Genomic DNA, 25429 nt, shown 5'->3' with positions numbered 1-25429 from the left:
TAATGTTAATATTTCTGCTTCAAACATTGAATCGTCACAAATAACTTCGAGTGATGAAAGTTAATTCTAAACTTCGATTCCGAAAAAAAGAATGAGAGTAATTTCTGACAGTGATAAAAGATAATAAAACACCTTTGGTTTTATTTTTTGTTCTTCTGTTTAATGTATCGTAATTAAATTAAAAAAAAAAACAGTGTTTCGTAATATATTAAATATTTTAACTTGTCAATGTATTTTAATTTTATTTCTGTGTACACCTAAAAATATTTCATAAATCACAGCTGTTAAATAGCAAAATTATGTATTTTCTGCAAACTTTTCGATTTACACGGTTTTGACCTAAAAATTTTGTATTTTCGATTTACACGTTTTTCTCAGGAACGTATCTACCGTGTAAATCGGGGGATAGGTGTATGTAATATTTTACTAAATCACTTATAAATAATTATTTACATCATTATCGGTAACTAATATGGGGTCCCCACACTCCATTTTTAACATTGTGTGAACATTCGCATGGTCACATTTGGACAAAGGCAATAAAAAAAGACTTAGAAATCCCCAACTGTAGCAGAAATTCCTTCCACCTGCACTTGCGTTTTGCTAATGCTTTGATTCTATTCCTATAGAACAATCTATCAGCATCATTGCTTTCAGGCAATCATAACTTAGGAGTCTTCAAGACAGTAAATAAATGTAAAAATAAAAATGACAGCAAATAAATGATTTTCTTCTGGGCAAGCATATACCATCTTTAGACTCGTCATCGCGTAAGAGCAGGCCAAACAGAAGTCATAGGCTTTGCCTTTAAAAGGACAAAAAACGCAAGTGTTTTCTTTATTACAATAGTCTGGATTATCTTGTAATAAATAATACATTAAAACCAAAAACCTTTATATCGTCCCATTAGTGTGAGGATTTTGCAAGTTTTAAAGCTTGGGAATGAATTGCTCTACTATTGTAGTAAGGATATTATAAATTATCTAAAAAAAATACTGCCATGCCATTATATGAACTCGATGTGATACTACTTTTCATCAATTTTGACTCTCCTCTTATTCTATACGTTAACAAGTCACTGCCAATATAATATAAAAAAACCCTGTAACGCCTTTCAGTTTGATTTCATAAAGCTTTATTTGGAATGCTTCCTACAAATTCTAATCGTTTATCAACGTGCCATATGCAGTGTGCCTTCCAAACATCAGTCAAAAAAATCACATTTATACTTCGCATATATGTGTTAAACGACGCTATATAGTGCCATCAATTTAATAATCTTATCCAAAATTAGTGGATATTTTAACCAATTTTTTACGTTATGTAAGTCATAAAATGTGCCATTTTATTTGTTATAGTAAATTTTAAATGTAAACAATATATAGCATAGCTAATTTGAAAACTGAAATTAAAAATGTAACCGGCATTGCTTAACCATTATTTAACCCTTTCGTTACTAGCGCCGGAGTTTACCGGCGTCCACTGCACGATCCGTGTGTACCAGGCGCCGGAGCTAGACGGCATCCACCTTGTAATGTGGGCTTATGTGTAGATCCGTGTTTTAAGATTTATTACAGCCAAATAAATTACTAAGAATTATCCGAACTTCTATTTTTAATTAATATACCAGTAAAATCTTTAAATATGTAACACAAATGAGAAAATTCGAACATCAGCTTACCGCCATACAATGTGCGCACTTCGCGGCGCACATGCCCGGTTCAGTAGCGTCAATTCGGCGGAACGGACTGCCGTAAGGAAAGGGTTAATACTTGCGACTATTTTCATGACCATTATGTCAGCCGATAGATACAGGGAATTGGCCTTGCCTGAAGATTGCAACAAGTTGCCCCGCATTCAACGACTTCCCGCTATCTTCACTATCTGTCTTCGGTGTAACTATTATCCTGCGGGTAATAACTTATTATAAAAAAAACATTTTGTATAGCACATTTAATTTTTAAAAAAAGAATTCAACATCAGTGGTGAAACACTAAAATATATCGGCAGTAGTGAATTCATTACAACTAAGTTTTATATTATGCTAAAATTAACTACAGTTAAAAATACATAGTTTTACTCAATGATAATTCCAGAACACATTAGTCGTGAAGATAAATAATATTAATTACAACCAATAGAAAGCATTCTTAACCCTATCGCTGCGGAGCGCTTAAAAATACATTACTCGAACGATACATTGATTATGTGACAAAATATCCGCACAGGAAGTGTATGCAGCTTTAACGTTGGTAATAAACAAATTAATGACCGTGATCATGCAATCATTGACACGATAATGTAAAACAAATGTACGGCGCCAGAAGGCGTTGTTCGCTGTGAGAAAGCATATATAGCCGAGCGCCAGAAGCTGCTATTCGCAGCAAAAGAGTTAAATCACAAAATAAACACTATGTTATTAAGAAAAATTATCTAATAACATTAGGTAAAAAATGAAAATTAAAACAGTTATTAAACATGTAAGATTTATATTTTATCTAATTTGCTTATACGAATGGTATAGTTGTATAATATGTGTAACTATAGATATTAAAATTAATATTTAATTATTATTGTTTTACAATTAATACATCTCAATAGTACATTTATTAAGTAACATAAAAGTAAAATTCAGTGACATAAATTGATTGAATTTTAGTATTACGCATAATCGAGAGATACTAATAAAAAAATACCTACATCCACGAATTAAATAAAAGTTACCTTTTTACCCGTAATGCATTGTTTGCCCGATATCTATGTAAACTAACCGCCGATCAAGTTTATATCATAAAGTGTATTTATAAAAATAAAATCGTAAAGGAATCATTAAATGACATATAACAACCTTTAATTTCATTAGGAAACTTAGAAGCATTGCTATTTACTTTAATAACAATCACGAAAAAAATAAAAGATCTAATTAAAATTTTCTTGAATATAAGTGGTACGTTAAATATTTCACGCATACTTTTTAAATTAAAACATTAAAATCAGAATTATAAAATAGGTGCACGAGGGAAAGCCGTTCACCGGCGTAATTTATAACTGTTTCTGTGCTTTTTAAAGAGCATACTATGAAACAAGTGTAGGTATATTGCTACCAAAACCGCTTTACCTTGGCTTAGGAAAGCACGGCAAGTTGAGGGCTGGAGAAAAAAAATAGTGAGCATCAACGCCGCGACCAGACCGACTCAACGAACCAGCCGATACTCCCCCATCTCCCGCGCACCGTTACCTAAGGTACAGCGGTTTCGGAAACGCTATAGTAACGTAAAAAAATTAACACATATATTGATCAATATTCTCACGACCGACTTTAAGTTATTATTCTTCATCGATAATTCATAGTAAAACATCACATTTTCCAACCAATTGTAATTCACAGTCGACCACCTGTCGGACACCTTGTTTGAAGAAACTGAATTTTTCTCTTGGAAATCTGTTTTCCTGCAGCCGACTTTCGCAAGCTGGTAATGGAAAACAGCCAACTGTTATTTGTCTAGGTAATCCCTTTTTTGTTTCTTTATGGGCACACCGCGTGAATTTTCTTTCGAATCGAAATTTCTCTTTGCCGTCGTACTTTGATTAGCGGCGTTGCTTTCGATGGTAGACAAAGCACTTGTACCTGCGACTGTATCAATATTAATCTTACTCTTAATATCAATTTTAGACATTTTGATCATTTTGGGATTAATGGCTATGATTGTGTTTGGTTTTATTTTATTGCTTGTAAAATTTTTATCAACGGATATAATCTTTTTGAGGCCTGCTCCACTAGCAATAGGCAATAACTTACATACTTTAACATTTTGCGCTTTTTGTATAGTTGATAAGTCTAACTTTTCAGAACTCTCTTCATGTTTTACAATATTTTTTGGACAAATAATGATTTCAGAGGCCTTCTTTTTTTGGGCCACTTGTGTTACATTGCTTATAATTTGGCTTTTATTTAATGTTACATTAGAAATGACTTCAGTTTTTCTGGTGTTTTTTGGGATATTCTCACTCGACTTCTCTGTTGTTCTTTCAGTTTTTATATCTTGCAAATTAACATTACCGCTTTCGTCTTTTATTAGGATAAAATTTCTAAAATCTTTGTTCGCATAAGATTTACTGTGCGGGTATTGGATAGAGACGATAGTGTTTGCAATTAGAATGGAGAGCTCTGCAATATTAAACTCGTTGCACAGAAGGTTCACATTACTTCCAGAATTGTTCTCCACTGCTGGATCCGCACCGTACTTTACTAAAATTTCTACAGTTTTAAGAAAATGGTCAACTGTTTTCGATTTGTTTCCGTTTTCTGAAATTAATAAGAATTAGTGTACTAAAGTAGGAAAATAATTTATAATTAGAAATTATATTAAGAAAACTTGAAAGAAATTACCACGAAATATTTAAGTTTAACACATAAAAATTACAAGATAATTTAAATTCAAAATATGTTTATTCAAGTAGGCATTTACACACGTTTGAATAATTGATAACTTTAAGATTATAAGTGAGCTAACTTTGGCTCGAAATGATGATCTGCTAAAAAGAGCCGGCCAGAAACAAGTTGTTTTTTTTTTTAATCGAAATCAAAAACTGTTTGATGTGTATGTTAACAACAAACACGTGAATGAATTAATAAACTAAGTTCCACAAATTTCGATCAACTAAAAATTTAGAAATGCTACAAGATTTATTTAATGTCATACTTTGAAATTTAGATTTTAAACTAAGAAAGGAAAGGTCTAAGATATATTGTGGAAGGATACATGATATACTAACTAAAAGCGACTTTAAAAGCAAATTTTAACTTACAAAACATAAATTGACACGGTGGAAATATTTGAGTATTTTAATATTTCCATAATTCGGATTATCACATATTAAAATTAATTATTTTTTCTGTCCGTGCAAATTATTTTACTGCCAAAAGTTATTAGTCTGTCGCATTTCCATAGTTTCAGAGTGATCACTTTATACAGAGCGATTGCATAACGGTGTTTATTTGCTATCACTTATTATACGGTACACCCTTTACAAAAATTAATAGTTTCAGGAATATTAAATAACGTAAGAATAATATAGTAAAAGATCGTTTTAAAGATTCAGTTTAATACACATTATTATTAGTTTTTGTTTACTATCAGTCCTTTGTATTACTACTAGATGGCGTTGTACTACCGCATTCCAATAGATTCTCAGAATGATCACGTTTTACAGAGCGATTAGGAAAGCTAGGCTATATATTTATGTATAAATTTTAACACTCACTTCCAACTTCTGAGCAAGTCGCAGCGACGGCTACATAGAGCGCAGTGTTGCCGCTGTTAGGCATGCGTAAGTTCACGGTACTGGGGTCGGCTTCCAGCAATATTTGAACATTGTCGTAGTGCCCCTGTCTACTGGCAAGCATTAATGGATTATAACCTGAAATAAGAACTTTCGTAATTATTAATTATACAAACATTGTTGACAACCTTTGATACACTTATGTTCACTAAACACAAAGCACCCACAGTTTTTAACTCTCACAAACAACAAAACTAAAATGTTTATTTCATCATTTTCTTATAATTACATATATTGTAACAATACACAGCGAATCTTTACCTTGGCTCTCGTATATTCTACAGATATGCGATAGCAAATACTTAGCAAGCTCTTCATCTGATTTCGTTTCCAGCTCTTCCCTCCATAAATCATTGTCGTAAAGGATATTTCTGCAAAGCAATATACATTATTAATTTTTTAAGTAATTGCAAAAATTCATAAAATCGTATGCTAGTCATTGTCATGATTGTAATACAATTGCAGGTGAATTGATTTTCGACGGACATCAAAAAGATAAAAAAGGTGAATGCTGTAATTTGATTTAATGTATATTTATAAATAAATACACAGAGTAAATTGATTCTGAGAATTGTGATGATGATAGAGAAACAGAGGAGACCACGGAAGATCGAAAGTGAAGTGAACGCATGTGAAGCCTGGAAGCTTAAATCTAGTATAAAGAAAAAGATAAGCGCATTTGAGACGTGGTGTTGACGCCGAATATTAATAATTCTAAGGAGACAGCGCGCCGCAGTAATTTGAGAGAGCAACAACCCAACGTCCACAATTCGCTGGCGTGGAATCGTCAAATTCTTCGGTCACATTGCACTGAAAAGCATACCAAATATGGAGCAGTTAAAAATGCTAGAGGCCGGTCATCTACTTCCTGGACTGACGAAGTTATAAAAGTAAGTAGCATCACCGTGCACGGCTAGCACAACACTTTCCAAAAACAAAAAAAGGCTGGATATAACAGGCAGAGTAGATGAAACGACTAAAAAAAGCAGCCGATAAACACTTACTGCAAGGCATGCCTTGTTCTAAGATCGACACGATGACCGGCCTTGCGCCGACCACATCCAGCGAATTCCCGCAACCTTCACAATGTCGTCGGTCTATCTAAGGGACTGCCCATCCCCATTGTATCTACGGGCTAGTAGTAGATACTCGTGAACCTTGCAGCCCCAACCAGTTGCACGAGAGACCTTCATTCTTCATCTTCGATCTCTGTGGTATTTTGGATTAGATCTTTCGAAACTTCCCAAACGCGAAGAAAATTGATCAAACCCAATTATTTCGATCAATAAATGTAAGTATATGATATCATTGTAGTCACGTGTGCCAACCACCATTTTTATTAGAATCGCGAAAGTGCCGAAAAAATTTAAATTTAAATTTATCTATACAAAAATTCCTAAGAATTCTCAATACTAAAATAAACCATTTCCTTTGCCCTTTCATGATTCGGTGGCTTCAGTGACAAAACAGTTAAACTAATTAGTAATTTAGGAGTTTATTTCGATTTACAGTTAAACTTTTGTGTAATAATAATAGTGAAACTAAGTTAGGAAATCACCGCCAATTTTTTTATTTTAAATCGGTTTTGTAAATCTTAATACGTTTATCTGTGAGGCGGTTTAACTTTCAACAGTGGGAACATTTTAAAACTAAAAATAACAATTAATGTACAAAATTATCATATAACTACGCAGCTTATGACTTATTACAAAATTCTTCATTAAAGAAACTGCATTGACTACTTAAAATCGAAGGAAAAATGAGTTAATTTTTAATTCGACTTATTGATTGATTTGTCCTGCAGTGGAAGTCCTATGGCCTAAATGATAATTAATAAAACCATACACAAAACGAAAGTTCACCATGCTTTCACTTTTTATAGTAAACAATAAGTGCAATTTCCTGTTGGTTAAATATAACTGAACAAAATTTTAACAGTTCATGGAAATACATCCTCGAATCGAGTGACTACAGGCCGCGTTATCGTTTATATTATTGGAAACGGGTTATTCCCCGTAGGCAACAGCATCATAAAGTTAACGTTTGAAAGAATAACATTACTTTTTTCGAACGTTATTTTTTTTTTGGTTAAAACAATATTTTCTATAGTTTATCCATCAATAATTGTATAATAAAATGTTTTAATTTTAATCCTTAAACTGTCTGAAATTTATAAAACTAATTAAACGATGAAATACTCGGTTTTGTTTTACTTTCCGAACAGTAAAGGCGAAAAATATAAAAAACAACCAATTACAATAATAGAATAATAAAAACGAATCTTTACTTATTTTACTTAATTTATAAATAGTTACATACCAACTGTATTAAATTGTCATATGACGTACGTAACGTACATTTTAAAATTTATTGTCGCCAAATTATAACTAATAAAAACAGACAACAGTTTAATTGGATGATTCTCAAAAGACTTAAATATCTCAAATAGAAATGAAAATAAAAACTATGAAGAAAGACCTTGCCTAATATACGTTTTAAATAATACATGTCACGATGGAGCAAATGATTTCAGATTCAATTAGAACTACAGTATGCCTTCAAATGTATCCAAAGAACGAAATATATAATTGTCCACGTATAAACGTAACTGATATTTTATGCGCATAATTTATTATTTAGTCGTCTTGTTTACATTGAACTCGACATAACTTATATCGAAACAGTACACACAGTCAAGAATACGACTAAACATATGAGTAAATAAGAAAATTAAACATACACCAAACTAGATACAAAATATAGTAACTACTAACTAAACGAAACAAGCACTAAATCTGAGACGAGTTAAACTGGACAGTCTAATTTAGGGACACAAACCTAGGACCATAAACATGGTCATCCAGTAATCATAAGGTGTATATTATAGGATAGATTCGTATGATAGTATTTCCAATAACCTTACCGCGTACTATTTTTGTTAGGGCCGTTAAAAGTACTGCTGCCTTATTGGCAATTGTAGATTCAGTTGGTTTCAGAGTTCCTAAAAATTCTTTTAAGGTAGCATCGCTTCAGCGGACGCTCCGTGAAATGACTACGCTCCAGGCCCCCCTCGAGGAGTAAATACACTCATCGATAAAACCCATTTACAATTCCAACACAAAGGCACCCAAGAAAGAAGAAACTGCTTGATCGCTTGCTATTGCTTGTCTAATATATCACTACTACCACTTTGAAAAGCGTTAGCGGTAGGATAAATGGCGTAAGAAACTCCTGCAATGTTTCTATCCAGTATGATCCAAGGCTGACGTTCACTAGTGATCCGGACTAATTTCCTAAGAATTCCCCTAATTTATTTTTGGGACAGGGATATATTTTTCAATGATTTTATCTTCTTTCATTTTTCCCTCTTTCGTTATTCACATTATATTTCACATTCGACACATTTTCACATTGCATTTATGCTTCATCTTTCATCCTTCGTCACATTTTCTGCAATTTTACATTGAATTTTTTGTTTTTTATATTTTGGGAACGTTTGATTATCGAATGGTCTTACCGCGCATGTTTCCGACAGTGATCAATGATCGTTCTCAAGTGTTCTGTAGTCATTTCGGCTGCCAGGTGCACAGCTGTCCGCTGCTCTTCATCTGTCAACAGGGGATTGGCGCCGTGCTGCAGTAGCACAGCTGTACATGCTGTAGTTCCTTGGGACAACGACATGTGCAACGCGGTCTGAAATCAATTATTTATTTTATATAGAACTTATTCAAGTATTTCTAAGATTCCTGAAACAGTAAATCTTCTCGTGGTAGATTATAACATTTAAAATTTAAATAATCACGAATATTCTTAGTTGCACGCTCCAAGGAGTGAGTCTTGAGTTCAGTAATTTTAGTTAATTGATCACAACTATAATATTTAATTTATAATAAGGCAGAATAAAGAAAATAGTATTTATCCGTCGAAAAATACGAGTTGATACCGACTTACACGAGTCGAGGTTCGACCTTCTCGAAAACCGTTAAATGAATGCTAACTCATAACGAATGACAACCGAAGGGCATTGGAGGTGCTCGTTCACCTGATCATTCCATGAATCATCCGCCCCAACAGTCTAATAGCTCGGTAGTCTTTGAATCCAGCGTAAATATATGTTATCAGCCCTACCTCAGGCACCAAAATGAGCTCTCAAGCTTAACTACTAAAAACTAGGTTTATGATAGATTCCTTTAGCGCCATGTCACTTCCATCAAGGATTTGTCAATATTTAAACATTATTGGTCAATGGATTTCTACGTTCATGATTTTATCTTTCAATACTAAAATGGGACATTTTGTCAATATTGCCATAAAAGGATTTTACTTATGACTGTTTTATAAGCTTTACCTGGTTTAAGATGGACATACACGGAAGGCGCTTGGCGTAAACCTCTTTCCAATAACTAAACTTGAGTATTCTATAAAGGAACCGCCTTTAACACGGACTGTTTACTTTTTTATTTCACCGACTTGTGACGTCATCAAGCTCGGATTTAGTTCTCACTTAACCGGACTATTGATGAAGCTCAAGGGTAAGAGGATTTCGGCTTTTTATGTCAGTCACAACGACAACCGATTGTGTAAATTAACTATGAAAGCAGATATATGTAATTGGAATTTTAAAGACACCATTCCCGTAATAAATGTAAATGTGGAGACATTAACACATTGTTTTTGTCTTTAAGCACGAAACTCAAGAGAAAAATTTGGCAGAGCATACTTGGAAACACAACAGATATATATTTATACTGTTAATTAAGATAAATTTATGTAAGCGATGTATAAGCTATATAAGTACAGTTAGAAATGTGTTTACTAAATATATAAACAGATAACAAAAACAACACCGACCGAATACAACATATTTATCCTAATCAACGACGACACCGTTAACATACTGGAACTTCCTTATTTCTAAGAAAAGTTAATGTATTTTGTACATATGTTTAAAAAAACTTTACTGTAATTTTTAAGTACGATATGGGAAAACTTTTTTAAAAAAATGTGGGTTAGGTAAAGCCGCGATAGGAACATGTGAAATTCTGTCTAACGCAAATATGAAACGTAAATTTAGTGTTTTTTTTCTTACTCAGGGGCGGCTCTAGCTCGTGTAGCGCCCGTGTGCAACGAAACCTTAGCGCCCCCTAGGCCTCAACTTTAAATATGTGAAATAAGGTTTATTTCGGGTTGAAACAAAATGTTCAAAAAAGAAGCCGCCCATAGGGCCCTCGCGTTTGATAACTGCCGCTACCGTGCATGTTGGTCGCTTCTGTCATATCATTGCTATACCATGATGATCCAAGACGATGCTCTTAGCTGTCTCAGGGAGCGCCGCGGCGACCCCTAAGACGGCGACGCCCGTGTGCATTGCACACCCTGCGCTATAGGTTAAGCCGCCCCTGTTCTTACTACAAAGGAAACTTAATAATTTTCATCCGGCGACTTGCCGCGACCTGTTACTATCTGCAAGTGTATAAATAGAACTTCACCTCCCTATCCTCTTTCAAAGAACGGTTTTGGACGCAAATCGCCAATATCAGGAATCCAACGAATTATAATGTGTCAGCAATGTACTGGGCTTGCACTTGCATTGACAGCGTTGGAAAATTACGTAAAATAATATTGAAGCGATTTTCAGGATCTACCTTTAAATATAGTTAATATTTACTATTTAATTGCGATATTATGTTTTTGTTTTTATCTGTATTATGTGAATGTGAAACTTGCCTTTAAGAGGTTGTTAAGCTTACGTAAAATATCGTCTACACACTAATCATACCATCACTTACTAGGTACTTTTAGGTATCATTACCATAGCAGGTCAAACGACCCTTCTATGTTTTCTGCTTGAATGTATAAAATATGATTTATCGGAAAGAAATAAAATCTGATAGTGCCAAACACAGGGTGACTCTGTGTTTGGCACTAATCGGTGTAACATAACTCCTGAAGATGCCCGTGAAGGGATGAAACACGCGTTGAGTAATTTGGCGGTGGCGGTTGTGTGATTCGCATTGTTTGCCGCATACGCATTTATCAGCGGGCTGGGGGGCGGTGCACTTTGTTGCACGACTACCTGTGCGGAAGTGGCTAAATATTGGTTCTTTTCTTACTTAGGATGGACTTCCGCAAGGTATCGCCTGATTCCATTAAATAAATAAAATAAAATTTATTATAATTAAACAAAATAGTATATTGACGCAAATATCAGAATTTTAGATCCATTGCTCTTCACATTTTTTTCAAAGCAAAAGATTAGAATCGGTCGTTTTCCTCACTATAGTATTTTATTGTTAAATTATAGTAAGCAACTAAAAACTAAAGACTTTAAAATAATAAATAAATAAATCGGCGTTTCAGCCCAAAGATGGCAACTGCAAGCCTCCTCCAGAGATATCTGGGGGATATACCATAATCGCCACACTTAGTAGGCGGATTGGCGATGGCAGTATGGTAGTAAATTTGTTTGTCAGCAGTGGCAATCCTATATAATTAATGTAGTGTGTATTATATAAGACTGTATCCCGTGAATTGTACCCGCGACCTACGATCGCAAGTCATAGTCCTTACGGCTGGCCTACTACTCGAACATAAATAAATAAACGCGAGCACGTAATACAGGATAATGATATGGAAGCGCCCAATTTCATAGGAACAATAAGGAAATATTCTGCGCATTCGTTTTAACACAAAACGCTTCAACAACAGATTTGTAATACAAGATGTAAGTTCCTTGGAATAACGTCATCGGAAATGTGATAAGTGTACGTAAGGGAAACATTGGCTCGTTTCAAATGATAAGCAAAGGTTCATGTGCCACTTTCAATAACGACTATATGTGCTTAATACAATATAACTTTGTAACTTATTTTTCGATGTCAGATATCTGGATACTTCACACACACAGTGAATTTAGACAATGTATGGCAAGCCCCCCTCCCTCCCCTCCACTAGGTGGACTGACAACGAAGACGAGGGTCACAGGAAGTCGCTGGACACGTGTAACTCAAGTACGGTCATCGTGGCAATCCTCCAGACCTATACCTTGCAGTGGGCTCCTATAGGCTGACCTAGTAATGACACACAGTCATTGTCTTTCGATTCCGATATTGCTTATTATACGATAAAGGCTCATTTATGCCAACTTATTTAACATCAACTTAACTTGAATAATGCTCTCAGTAATGAATACCAATATCTAGCTTAGTTACGTTGTAAGTGTAAATTATGTTACTGCTGCATGTTAACATGACTTTATCTTATTTAGATTATTTTAACACAATTACAATTGTGTTTTCTCCACTAAATAAAAATAAAGAATATAAACAAGCCAATTCCGGGGCTTCCCCGTGTGTCGTTATCTTAGTGACGTCTCAATGCGTACACCGATCGTGTATTGTAGGCGCGACTCACAATTGAATGCAGAAAAATAGATGAGAGTAGCGATTTCCAAACAATAATAAAGTTTTGTGCAACTTTTAAGTAATCAAAAAAAAGTTTAGTACTTCTTTCAATTTTTATGCAATTAGTCTTAATATTTTAATGTACGAATTAGAACGTAATAAAATTCATTAATGTCAATATGAGTTTGTTTTACAACAAAACTTACTAAACTAGGTATTCTGAGCTTCGTAAGGGAGTGCGTCATTGCAAGCAAGCAGGCAAGTATGGCAAAATCTAAAGTCTAACGTCAAAAGTCTTCACGATATAAATCATAAATTTAAGAATTTATTACACCACTGTAATTACTATAAATATAATAATGTGTACAGTTGCAAAACATTTTGCATCATATAGCTTATTTAAATCGTATGTTGTGAGTTAGTAAGAAACGCAACACACATAATCAGTGGTCCGTTGATTATTTTCATTTGCTGTGGACCGATGACATAGTCAAGGTGTCAGAAAGTCACTGGATTTAGGTAGAGCAATACCGGCCATCGTGACGATCCTTGGGTAAAGCATGTGCTTTGCAGTGGGTGTCTATCAGCTTAAAAAGACAAAGAGAAGAAGACTGCATATAATAAATAATAGATTTTATATGCAATCTTTCTTTAGGTTTATAATGTTGACAATGTAAGGCAACAAGCTACTTCTTAGAGAGAGTTAATGATTATGAAAATATATTTGAAAAAAAATAAACAAATTAAAAACAACTATAAATCTCAGTTTTTTTTTTAAATTATACGCAATAAATTCTCTCTAATTAATGCCGCAAAAGGTTACTATTGTCTGTAGAAAGGAACAAATAGGGGAATACTCCTCAGTCAACGACCAGTCCCTAGAAAAGGAAATTATATAGTTTTGATATATAAGTGGAAATCATTGCCCGGTAAATATTCAAAGAGCCAGCTGCTATTTAAATGGCAGTACACAGCACCTTAGCCATTAATGAGTATATGAGGAATTAGTGAAGGCATATTACGTATGTTTGTTGTCTTTATATTCACATAGTTCTAAGAACTCTTGGGTGAAATTCAACATATTAAAACGACATGATAACAGATGACGCGTTTCAACAACTCTTCGAAATTGCCCTTGTTTCGCTGAAGCCACGAAGACGGGCTTACTAAGTATTTAACACGTTCCGTGCCACGGTAGTTTTTGAAGATATTCCATTATTATGGGGCGTATACAACGTTTAAGACGTATGCTTTACACTTTTTCAATACTGCAAAACTATAATTACGGGAAAAACTTATAAATTTTAATATGCATTACGTACGCGCATACGGGATGTGAAGTTATCTTTATTCGACCCTACAATTCATGATTTAAGAGTCCTTTATTTTTCAAAGAGAACTGCAAATAGCCTGAACTGGTAAGTGCGGGGGTCGTATACGTCCTACATGGCATAGATGTGTTAATGGCTCATCGTCTGTATTCTAAATTTTATTAAAAATTCATGTTGAATTGCGTCAATTGAGTTATTCACTTCAAACTGTTGACGCGTAAATTTAGATTTAGTTTTTTTTGTTTCTTTTTTATTATTAATTGCGATGCAAAGTAATTTGCATATTACGCCAATTTTTTTTCCTCGCATGAGTAAATTTAAAAAAAAAATAATATAAAATATAGATTTCAAATTATAACAACTGGGTATCATTTTATAACTACTTGTGCACGACATGAATCTCTCGTCTCGATTCCCCAATGGCCGGACGAATGCCGGAACGTCATTACGACGAATTTAATCTGTGAGGTTACGCCCCAGTTGCGCAAGATATGGCCCAGTACCATTCGTTTAATTATGAAATAACTATGTTTACACTAGAACTTTATAAATATCAAGTAACTATAACATTGTACAGTAGCTAATTTCGTCACATAGGTAGTGTGGGAGAGAGATAGTGCTCTACGAAGCCGAAATTAACCGATTGTCTCTTTCCAAAGGTCGATGTGCAATATTTACCGCCGGATACTGTAGTCGTATATTTTTTTTATTTGATTCTCGTTATTTATTTTTATCAATTTGACTTTGCTATTTCCAAATTTAATTTTTAATCGTCCTTAATCTAATTCTTCTAGTCTTATCTAACAATGCAAACATGTTCAAAATTTTATTTCTACCTAATTACTTCTACACAGGTTCTGCCAAGTGCAAAATGTTTTGTTAACCACAAATTTTATTGTCATTATGATGTTACGGAAATAAGAATTATTATTATTAGTTAAAGATAGTTTACCTAATTTAAAATAAAATGAGCTGAATTTATTACTAACTTAATTTGAATTAAAACGAAAATTTGGCCAAAAGGCACAAGACAAGTTTTATTCAAAACAACTTAATGAAGAGACCCATCATCTCTTCTTCTGGGTAAAGTTTCATAAAAACCGGTATTATTAAGAAATATACCTTCCAAATTTTAAGTTCCCTATATGTTCTAGATATCGCAGCCCCCACTGAATAAAACGACAACGACAATCGCCGTTATCATTTTATCGGGGATTTAAATATTTAAAATCTACGACTGCCAATACCACTTTATCAATTTTTTTCCATATTTTCTAGCTTAAAATGGCGGAGATAGGCAGTTTTTTTCTCTCCAAATAGACAAGTTAAAGTACAAATAAAAATAAGCAAAGCGTTCTTTCAAATATAAATATTCAAAGATTATTGGGTATATAATAAGCTTTCAAACTATATAAATACTTTAATTTTAAATGTTTTAATTTTTGAGATATAACCAATATTTAGTTTTTCGTCTCTCCTGAAAAGTTGCATTTTCGGATTTATCATTTTATTCGAAGGGGGCGGCGATGTATCGTTCTTTATAGTTCCACATGTATATGATTTACCTTTTCTAACAGTAAGGGTTAATCAACAAAACCAAACCAAGCATATGATCCATTTATTTTATATTAACTAGAAGATTAATATCTTACTTGCGCCGCACATACACCTCACGTCTACTTAAATGCTGTATCATTATCAACCGGAAAATAGTAATTTCGGCATGTAACGTAAATCGATAACATATATTTATTGATAAACTCAACGTTTAACAAGCATGGGTCGTAAACGACCCGGTATGGAACGAGGTAACAGACACTAATATTGCCGGACCATGTTAATAAAGCGCTATTAACTCCAGTTTCTGTTAGATGTCAATGCTACTTAAGTTGTTGGGGGGGAGACGAGGGGTTGTAACAGCTCATGATGCTCGCATTGGAGATTTGCTATCTAAGAGAACTACTACAACAACATCTTTATAAGCAAGTGAAATGGACATATGATTTCACTGGTTGTCTAATATCATCTATAAAGAAATTTAACACTTCGTGCCATAGCAATTTTTGAAATTTTTTTCATTCGGGCCGCGTGAGGCGTATATGACCCACACTTTAAAAATTTTAAATAGTCGTTTAAGACATATGCTTTACCCTTTTTAATACTGCAAAGCTACAATTAACGGGAAAAAGTTGTAAATTTTAATATGCATTACGTATATACGTGATGTGAAGTAAGAATCCTTTGTTTTTGAATGAGAACTGCAATTGCTGGCCTGAACGGAAAGTGTAGCGGGGGTCGTATACGCCCCACATGGCATAGAATGTGTTAAAGATGCGTTCACACGGGGACATTTTTTAAAAACGAACGTAATAACAGGTAAATTTTTTTCACTCATTGTCAGTGTCAGTTTATTTCTCGTCAGGCGAAGAAACAATATTTTCATCACACGTCATATACACGGCAATATACTAACATTTTACAAAACTTCAGTTTTCATTTTAAAGACTTTTGTTTTAATCATTTAGAGAAGTTTAAACACATTTTATAAATTACTTTAGCAATAACTTGTTGAATTTCATCTTTTCAGAAGTGAAAGTAATTTTCGTTTTTAAAAATGTACTTTATGATAAGTAATTACAGATGTCCCTATTAGCATCATCACTGCGTAAACTAATGCTTGAAAATGCGCCATTATTACTTCGTTATAAATAAGCAGTGTTTAGGAAATGTTTAACAGCGTTGGACATCTGCCCAAGAGGTAGACATTTTAATAAAGTGGTCACTGTGAAATGTGTTTTATCTATTTATTCGATGCACAGACGATATTGTTAAAGTCGCCGTGTGACGCTGGATACTGGCCGCGTTCAACTGGTTTGTTTGAAAAGCTATGTCGGATGCAGACGTCTTACGGCGTGAATTATGATTACGATACATTTATATTTATCTATAGAGCAAGACAGTGGACAAGTAATATTGAGATGCAATGTCACCCACGTTCTAGAATTTTCTATTAATTTGTGCAAGCTTTAAATATTCATGTGAACAGCTATGCACTAAATTTTATAGTAGTTAGTTGCACTTTACATCAAACTTAAATAATCAAATGTTTGGTATTAATTGATTTAAACTTTGTTTGCGTGTAAAAGCCTCATATCTTATCTATGGATAATTAAAACGCCCAGAACTGCGCAACTCTGCCAACATTTACAAACACATGCACACTCACACATATACGTATGAAAATTACGCAATTTGTAACTGATAGAAATGACGTATTTATAGCGAAGTGTGTAGGTGAGGTAATAGAATATTCGGATGAGTATATACGTAATTCGTATTTACATTGAGACAATGATGGGCTGAACAGTCACACTACTGTTTCACTAAGAATTTATAAAGGCTTTTTTGCGTCGTTAATTCAGCCGTAGGATATCTACAGATAGGCACAGACCTCGCGTTTAGACTCCTTATTAGTTTTAAAGCGGCTTGCATACATCTTCCGACGACGTTAACAATATCGACTGTCCGCGTTATGGATGGACGTCTAGAAGGCCCCAAGCCACTTTCCGCGCTATGTGACCTGTTGTTCAACTTTACCAATCCACTGAACTATGTTGTCATTTCATTCTTAATACGATTCGTAGAAAAATCCTTAGTCTTTCTATAGCTCGTTGAGCGACTGTAAGCTTTAAAATTTGACCCGAAGTAGAAGACTAAGTTACAGTGCCGTAAATAAATTTAAATTTATCAAATTAATAAATATAATAATTAGATTTAAGAAAAGAAAACTTGTGTACTTAATATTCGAATTCTTCAAGAATAAATCTTTTATCGGTTATGTGGAACGCTTGTATAATATGATCGCAGATATTTTTAGTAAACTCCTTATGCTAACATAAAAAAAACATTGAAGTTCTAGGTATAGTAGTGTACTTAAATGACTTCACAAAAGGTAGCAAACATTGGGATTGATGAGATCGTCTTCGTGCTATTTTTATTAAAAATATAATTTTACATTCTTTTAAATATATGTGTATAGTCCCGCTGAGTTTCTTGCGCCCGTTCTGCACAAATCAGAGGCATTTATCATCCGAACAGTTGAAAACTCATCTTGATATCAATAAGAGAAATAACTTATATCACATTGTATAAAGCTTAATAAAACTTTTGAATATGACCTTTTGAAATTTCCACCGGTGAATAAACAGATGTAATTGCGAGTCTTACTTGCATAAGTACAATCGGGCCTCCATTGCCCGTCCGTAAAATGGATTCAAAATCAAAATACCTTTACTTTATAAAATCATTACAAATATCTATAATCATCAGCTTGAAATAAGTTCGTAATTCGGAACCGACTAAGAAAAACTAACAAGAAACTCAGTTACTCTTCTATTTTTCTGATAATTTTGTTAACAGAACAAAATTTCTTTCTTAAAATTAGAACAATTCATTCCCAAATTTTATCGTCGACATACATGAGTAATATGCCTTTTGGCAGAGCCTTTGTCTTTAAATTTCTTGCAATAATAAATGATTAAATATTTAATTAATACAGAAAATGTGAATTATATAACATCGCATCCCGTACATCGAACCCTTGCAAATTTAAAAAGTAGTATATACTAGTTGCAAGATTTTAGTATAAGAATATCCCCACAAGTAAAAAACAAGTGTCGAAGTTTAAACTGTTTTTCTTAAAACGTAGCAAATGTAATTTTAGGTTACATTACTTCTGTTATCTTAGTCTGTTACTCTTTTAAAATTTTCCATTCAGAAAGCTGTTCTTATCTGGTTGTGTATATTTATGTATAAATAAAATTAAACGCTAAATGTGTTGCCAAATTCAAAACTTAAGAAAGGCAAAAACAATTCGGTATTTCTCTTTCATACCTTCGACAATATACGAGAAAGCAAAAACAACACAAAGTAAACTTCACTTATTATACAATCACACGCATATAGTTTACGTTCGCTAATTTCATTTTGTTAAGTACGTGGGTTCTTCAGTTCCGCGAACTCTGTTCCGATGAAGCTGCAAAAGCCTCCGGGTTAGCAGCATTAGCCATCAGATAAAAAAAGTTTTATTATCCATGTCATGTGAAGCGCATACGATCCTCGCTGCACTTTCCGTTCAGGCCGTTTGCAGTTCAAAAACAAAGAATTCTTAAAAAATGAATTGTAGGGTCGAATATAAATAACGGGACACAACATCACGTGTGCGCATACGTAATGCATATTAAAATTGATAACTTTCCCCGCTTATTATAGCTTTGCAATATTGAAAAGTGTAAAGCATACGTCTTAAACGACTTTAATGTTTAAAGTTTGGGTCGTATACGCCCTCTACGGCCTGAATGGAAAATCTGCAAAAATTGCCGTGGTACGGAATGTGTTAAGGAACATAAACAACAAAAAATATCAATCTTGCAGTTTGTGTAATAAAACACTTTACTTTTACAACTAATCATTATTCATAATTATATATGTTTATTGAAGTCTACAAGCAGCTAGTACAAAATAATTTAATGTACTAACGCTTGAATGAGTATCATATGTTGTGATACAATTGAATTGTCATATTGATAAACAAAAAAACAATATTAAAAGTGTTAAAACATTATAGCCAAGATTCATTTGAAGTAAACTGTTTTTTTTACACCAGAATGTTATGAAACCAGCTAGATGTACTTTTATTATTCTGATGGTAGCTTTCTTTATTTCGGTTATAGAGTGGCAGTATATTACCCTGCGCTAAACACAAGTATTGGTGAAGGTGAAGTGTACTAGATGTATACCTCTATAAACTTGTAATAACAACTGAAGTCACAATGGTTTGACTTTTTACATTAATCTTAAATATATATTGCCTGACAACACTTGGACCCTAATCAACCTAGAGTAAAAGCCGGCCTTAAGAAAGAGACTTACTATAACAAAGAGAAAAGTAAATGCCTTATTATGAATAACTTTTGATGAATTTAAAACAACCATGACTTTTAAACAAGGTCCCTGTTTATATTAAAGCTTTAGGCGGTGAATGTATAGCTAATTTTGTTAGCAAAAAGTCTACTTTTTTTATTTACAATCATCCTTTACAAAGTAATAATAGTAAACAACTATTAAATTTAAGATGTAGCAATATTTTTTTTTACTATATTATTATAACGTTAATTATTATTTCTGTAACCATTAATTTTGGGATAGGCTGTACCATACATTATTTGACAGCAAATATACTTAATATAAATTCACCCCATTAAAGCTTTTATGCTTATAACCAATGGCTGTATATTCAGCTGACACAGGAAAATGTCTGGTCTGAATGAACAAAAATACAATTACTTAATATTTTTATGTTTCTAACCAAGAGCATAAACAAAATAAAAAAGGAATTATCACAAATATTGTATGGTAATGCCCAATGGTACACACATTTATTATTAAAAGTGCATTAATCAGCATTCAGTTATAATGTGTAATGTAAATTGAATGTGTTAAACCACCCCAAATGGTACTACGTGTAAATAAATGATCAGATAAACTAAATAATGATGGAAAAATTTAATTAAAACTATTATTATAACATTTACATACATATTAAACTTACCAAATATCCTTTGGCCGGAATATCAACTGATTCTCTTCGGTTCTTCAATACTACACACTGTCTTCTCAATAGATCAACATCATTATTTAGTACTGCTACATGTATTGGTCTAAAAAAGTATAGATTATTATTTATATACACATTAGTGAATATTAAATCATGGGCAACAAAGCAAAAGTTGCCTATGTACTATTAAAACTAGTGTGGTGCTTGCGGCATAAAATTAGAATTGGATATTTCAATACTATCAATTAACAAAAACATCAAGAATAATATTATTAGAAGCAACAGAAGTGTTCATGAATAAATTTCAGAAACATTCTGGAAATCCACTGGTGACAAACTATTCCTAATGTGGTGATGGATTTAACATGTGCTACAAAGAATGATTGTGCTTTGAGAAGAGCTTTGTCATACTTTTGCTGGGGTTAAATTCAAATTTCAACTTTCTAAACCATCATCCTAGGATGATGGCTGAAGTTTAGAGGTTCCTGGTGAAGGTGTGGTAGTGACAAGAGAATTATTTATACACACGTTGTCTGTGAAAAGGTTTAGCTTTACACCTTTTTTGCATGATTGATGTAGAGCATGCATGGAACTGACCCTAGGACCGATCCTTGGAGCACGCCTGTCACACAGGGTGTGATCGGGAGCAGACTTCCTAAACGAGATACTGAAAAGTTCAATAGCTCACAAAGTCTCATATTATGCATGCAAGGAAATTCTGCATACCAGTATCATATAACTTTTATACAAACCGTTGAACCTCCATGACAAAAAGTACACTAATGAAAAGACTGTCTGATAGAATGAGAATTGTAAACATTAGAAAACATACTAAAGCAAAGAATATTATACAAACAATTAAAAATCTTAAGTGGCAGTGAACTGGCCAAAAGGTTGAAGTGAAAAACAGACAAAATTAATGAAAAAAACACCTTTTAAAAGTAGGACTGTTGATATAAAAATGAGTAGCAGGTGGCACCTGCACAAGAGTAGATAACAACAGAAAGAAATGGTACCTTTTGTAAATCAAAGGCAGCAACATCCTCTGTGTACTATAAGACAACACTTTGATCACAAATCCGCCTGCCAAGTATGCATATTATGGTATATCCTCCATAGATATCTGTGAGGTACTAAAATGATCGCGACTGTCTGGATAATAGCTATAACAACTATTATATGAGGACTGAAATAGTCTGTTTGGAACTGCTATACCATGCATAAGGTTCAGCTTAGCATCAAACAAATAATCTTTTAGAAACAGTACAATTCTTGCAAAAGACAATCTATCATAGATTCCCAATGAAGATGATACCGCCTTCTATGAGGTACTGGAGCTTTTCACAGGGGAGGTAGTAGGTCTAAAGATAAATAAGGGAGGTGTTTCAAAAATACCTCTATTTTCATTAAAAAAAAACATTTTATCTAGCCATATAATAGGGATCATAATAGACAAAATTATTTTAACTAAGCTTTTTGTACAAAAATTCAAACACCATATTTAAATTACTTTCTTTGTAAAGAGGATAATAGCCAAAAAAAAGATGGGAACCTGTGATTATCACTGCAATATCTATTTCTACAGCTAAACAATTATGTACAGTACTAATGTGAAATTAACTTATAAAATATTTAACTACTGCATTGATGTTAGAATCATCGAAAAATTGATTTTAGTTAAATCAAATTAATTCTGAATTAATGCTGGATAGTATGAAATGTTTCAGAACTCCAATTATAGCCCTTTTGTAGTGTGCCCACATAATGAAACTCCTAAATTAGTTTCTGTAAATTACAGAGATAGTTTACAGAATAAAAATGATAAAAAGGTGATAACGCTTCTTGCTTTTTAAAAAGTGTAAGAGATCAATAGAAGAGAAGAGTTCAAGTTAATACAAAATTAATAAAAATGTTTGTTAATAAACTTACAACATGTCATATTCATCTCTTTGTAAGCAGAGTTTCCAATCAACATATGCCTGGTACACCATCACTTTGGTTCTCGCTTCAGGATTTAATGATTTTAATATTTCTGGTGTCACAATGTGAAAAACATCTTCAGGTTTGCCCACTATTTGCACTTGACTTCCATCTAACATTGTAAGAGGAGTAGTAACTGGACTAACCACAGATTCCTGGGTGTGTTTTTCGATATCATTTAAAAGAATACTAGGGTTCTCTAATAAACTAGGTATTGCAAAGCTTTCAAGTGATATGTTACCACAGCTTAAAGCTGATATGTTACTGTCTTCATCTAAAATTGAATTTAAGTCTGGAAAAGTACTGTTGTTCTGCACTTTGTCAGTACATTCAACTTTAATATCCTTAGGTGTGGTATTTGCTAAATCAGTAATAATAATATTTGATACAGGTTCCTCTAGTATTTGCAAATTATTACTGTTAGAGTCACTATTTTTATCTGAAGTATTTTCACTAATTTTGATACAATTTTGGATATCATCAGTACCACAATTTCTGTCAATTAACTTTGTAGTATCAACAAAATGACGGGGTTCTATAACAACTTTTTTTATAACATTACTAGAGCCTTTTAAGACATAAGGTTTTTGTTGTGGACGTCTAATTTTTTTTCTCAATTTATTAAATCTCTTTAATAGATCCGAGCACGTTTCGTAGGTTTGTGTTGACGTATCAGTCAAATCAGTTTTGTGATTAACAAATTCCGTCTGGCAAGAATTGTCTTGAGTGGATTTCTTGACCGTCAGCAAAGCAAGTATACCTTGTACACGAAGTTCCTGACTGATAACTGAACATAAAGCAGAAAACACAGTATCGTAATTTTTCTGCCCGATGAGTTTTGTAACATCATCAGATGTTCGCTCAGAGGAGCCTTCACTGCCACTAGAAAACTTAGCAATTGTGCGACTACTGTTGGCTAAAATGTTCAGCCTGTTCAATATAGTTAGGTCGGGGTATTCCCCTTTCATGAAATCACCCGTCTGTGATTGGTATATAACATCTTCTTTTACAAACATTGGCTGGCTGACATTCACACAACGCAATAACGCCATATTATCATTGTTAAAAGAGTCAGGTTTCAACCTAGATAAATTTTTCTTTTTCAATATCAACGGGGCTTTTTTTTGGATATCCATGTTATGTAGTGGGTTCTTGTTACAAACAAAACAAGAACTAATAAAGGTAAAGTTACAAACTCATTTTGGTAGCATTAATCTAGACATTACATAAAACTTTCATTTCATCACTTTGCACATTGCTTTCATATATATTACAATGTAAGTCTTGTTATAACTTTAGCTACGATTGGAAATAATTACACAAAAAATATTTTGCAATTTCGTACTGTCAAATAGCGTCTAAATCACTACACTTACAAATGAAGATAAAATAATTTACCAGGGGTAACCCCCCAAAGTGTGTATTAAACGGTCCACAGACAAAAAATCCATAAGCAAGAATTTGACGTTTCTTTCATATGAATTGTTAGTGCCATCTTCACAGTATTACACAGAGTATAAAAATATAAACCAAACTAGAAAAAAACTGATTGATATTTTTATTTTGGTTTGTAAAACAAAATATAATTTATCGATTTAATTACAAGAAAATTATGGTTAAAAAGTACTTTCTTAATAAGTTATGTCATTTTGTTCTTTACTTGTTTAATTGTTCAATGTTACAAAAATATTTCCTTTAAATGATGTCTATTTCGATGTTAGAAATTAACTTGATTATTTAAAAAATCGTCAGGTGTTGTCAGATCGTTTATTCGAGAGAATATTTTTAACTATAGCTTTATATATATTTATACTTATATAACTTTTTAATATAACCATTTGGTGTTGTGTCTTTTTTGCACAATTTTCAATACCAAAGAATAACCTCAAAGACCTACAATAATCAATCTGAAAACAGCTATACTATACGATGTATGGTAAATAATGCTCAAAAGTTTTAAACTAATAATCGTCCATATTATCTTGTAATATTTGAAACTGATTAGAAGTTCCAACGAAAATATCTTGCGTCCTATAATTAATTACATTACACTACATTCGTCTACTAACATAATAGAATTATTTAGTACTAAAGTTTACATCTTGCCGCAAGCTTAGTTAGAAATATGTATTGAATCAAGAGCTATATTATTGAAAACCGGCATTTTAGTATTTTGTTTTTATGGCACAAACAAAATGAAAATTTCAAGTTTTTTATTCATATGTATCTCTATTTTTTTCCTTTATGAAGAGCAGTAAGTACTTAAAGAGTAAAAGAGTGGTTACAATAACCATTACAATCTCTTTTTAAATATTTAAGTAACTTCTATGAAGTTAAGGGGATTTCTAATTTTGTTTGTAAAGAACTAATTTATCGTCGATGTTGAACCATTTGTTTACATGGTGTTTTATTTCAGAAGCTGATACAAGTCCTCGTTAATAAAATAACGCAAAAATATATTAAATTTTCAAATTTTAAAAATTTGCATAACACATTTCGTTTAACACTGCTATTATTAATTTTAAATATCGCAAAATTTTAGTATTTGCTAACCTAACCTAACTTATTTTAATTATTTTTATATGCTTTATTTTGTCAAGATTTTTAAATAGAATGGAGTTAATACCAAATTTAATAACCTATCACAATATTTATGAAAAATACTCTTTAAATTGAATTGGTACTTTTCATCTGAATACAAGATTTTACACTGGAATTAGATATGTCAGAATAGAAGTAAATTAGCATAATTAGCA

General features: G+C 32.8%; 1 protein-coding gene across 1 annotated transcript; it reads right to left on the bottom strand.

Moving 5' to 3' along the window:
• Window positions 1-1953: 1953 nt before the first annotated feature.
• Window positions 1954-24050, bottom strand: LOC137922825 (uncharacterized). The gene is made up of 6 exons (XM_068765911.1): window positions 22623-24050; window positions 20688-20796; window positions 8861-9036; window positions 5605-5714; window positions 5266-5421; window positions 1954-4306 (listed from the first exon to the last, which is right to left on the bottom strand). Exons 1-6 carry the CDS (start codon window positions 23807-23809, stop codon window positions 3495-3497), a joined length of 2550 nt encoding a protein of 849 aa, XP_068622012.1. The 5' UTR covers window positions 23810-24050; the 3' UTR covers window positions 1954-3494.
• Window positions 24051-25429: the final 1379 nt, after the last annotated feature.

Source organism: Battus philenor, unplaced genomic scaffold (genome assembly GCF_028537555.1).
Source record: "Battus philenor isolate CCGP_79_NKW_IND1 unplaced genomic scaffold, ilBatPhil1.0.hap1 SCAF_20, whole genome shotgun sequence".
Lineage (NCBI taxonomy): Eukaryota > Metazoa > Arthropoda > Insecta > Lepidoptera > Papilionidae > Battus > Battus philenor.
Note: the sequence above shows the minus strand (reverse complement) of the source record. Positions and strands in the feature narration are given on the sequence as shown.